This window comes from Antrostomus carolinensis, unplaced genomic scaffold, assembly GCF_000700745.2.
Source record: "Antrostomus carolinensis isolate BGI_N321 unplaced genomic scaffold, ASM70074v2 scaffold39435, whole genome shotgun sequence".
NCBI classification, from domain to species: Eukaryota; Metazoa; Chordata; class Aves; order Caprimulgiformes; family Caprimulgidae; genus Antrostomus; species Antrostomus carolinensis.
The window spans coordinates 1-969 of NW_010315002.1; the positions used below are offsets into that span (position 1 = coordinate 1).

General features: G+C 62.2%; 1 protein-coding gene across 1 annotated transcript; it reads right to left on the reverse strand.

The window, feature by feature from the left end:
• Positions 1–5: 5 nt before the first annotated feature.
• Positions 6–963, reverse strand: GPR25 (G protein-coupled receptor 25; the record flags this gene model as incomplete). The annotated part of the gene is made up of 1 exon (XM_010167825.2): positions 6–963. A coding segment is annotated over exon 1 (795 nt), but the record flags the coding sequence as incomplete, so codon positions are not given.
• Between the last annotated feature and the right edge of the window lie 6 nt (positions 964–969).

Below are 969 nucleotides of genomic sequence, written 5' to 3' on the forward strand. Positions count from 1 at the left end.
TCGGTGGTGGAGGAGGAGGTGACCACACCGGGACCTGTCCCCAGTGCGCGGGGACCAAAGGGACATCGGGGACGGCAGCGTCCGTCCATCAGAGCGTAGACAAGGGGGTTGACACAGCTGTTAACAAAGGCCAGGCAGGTGCTGGCGGCCACCACCCACCTCAGGGCCACCTCCTGCCCTTGGGACAGGACCAGCGTCCCCTTGGCGAGGAAGAAGAGCAGCAGCTTGCAGGTGTTGAGGGGTAACCAGGAGCAGAGGAAGGCTGTGACGATGGTGACGATGGCGCGGTGGGAACGTCGGACACCCCTGCCCAGCCGGACGTGGCGCTGGAGACGACAGTAGATGGAGCAGTAGCAGAAGGAGATGACCCCCAAGGGTAGGAGGAAGGTGAGGAAGACCATGGCCAAGCTGAAGTCCTCTCCATCTTCATCCCAGCAATCGTCCCCATCCAGCCGGCGGTACACCAGGGACGGGGCACCCAGGAGGAGGGACACTGCCCAGATGATGCCACAGGTGACGTGGATGTGTCTCCGGGAACCCATCGTCTTGGTGTCCAGCACCTTCCTGATGACCAGGTAGCGCTCCACGCTGAGGGCAGTGAGGAAGAGGATGCTGGAGCAGCGGTTGACGGCGATGACGTAGCTGCTCCCCTTGCAGAGCCCTTCGCCCAGCAGCCAGCGGTTCCCCCGCGCCCCGGCCACCACCCACAGGGGCAAACTGCAGACGAAGATGACATCGGCCACCGCCAGGTTCAGCACGAAGGTGTCCACCATCCTCTTGCCCCCGCTCTTCTTGGCCATCAGCACGATGACAAAGAAGTTGCCCACAAGGCCAAGGAGGAAGATGAAAGAGTAGAAGATGGGGATGAAGATGGTGGTGAAGAAGATCTCCCACCTGGAGGAGACCTCCTGGTTCCCCGTCGCGTTGGTCACCAGTGGGTAATCGTAGTCGGCCGAGCTGGTGAGCTCC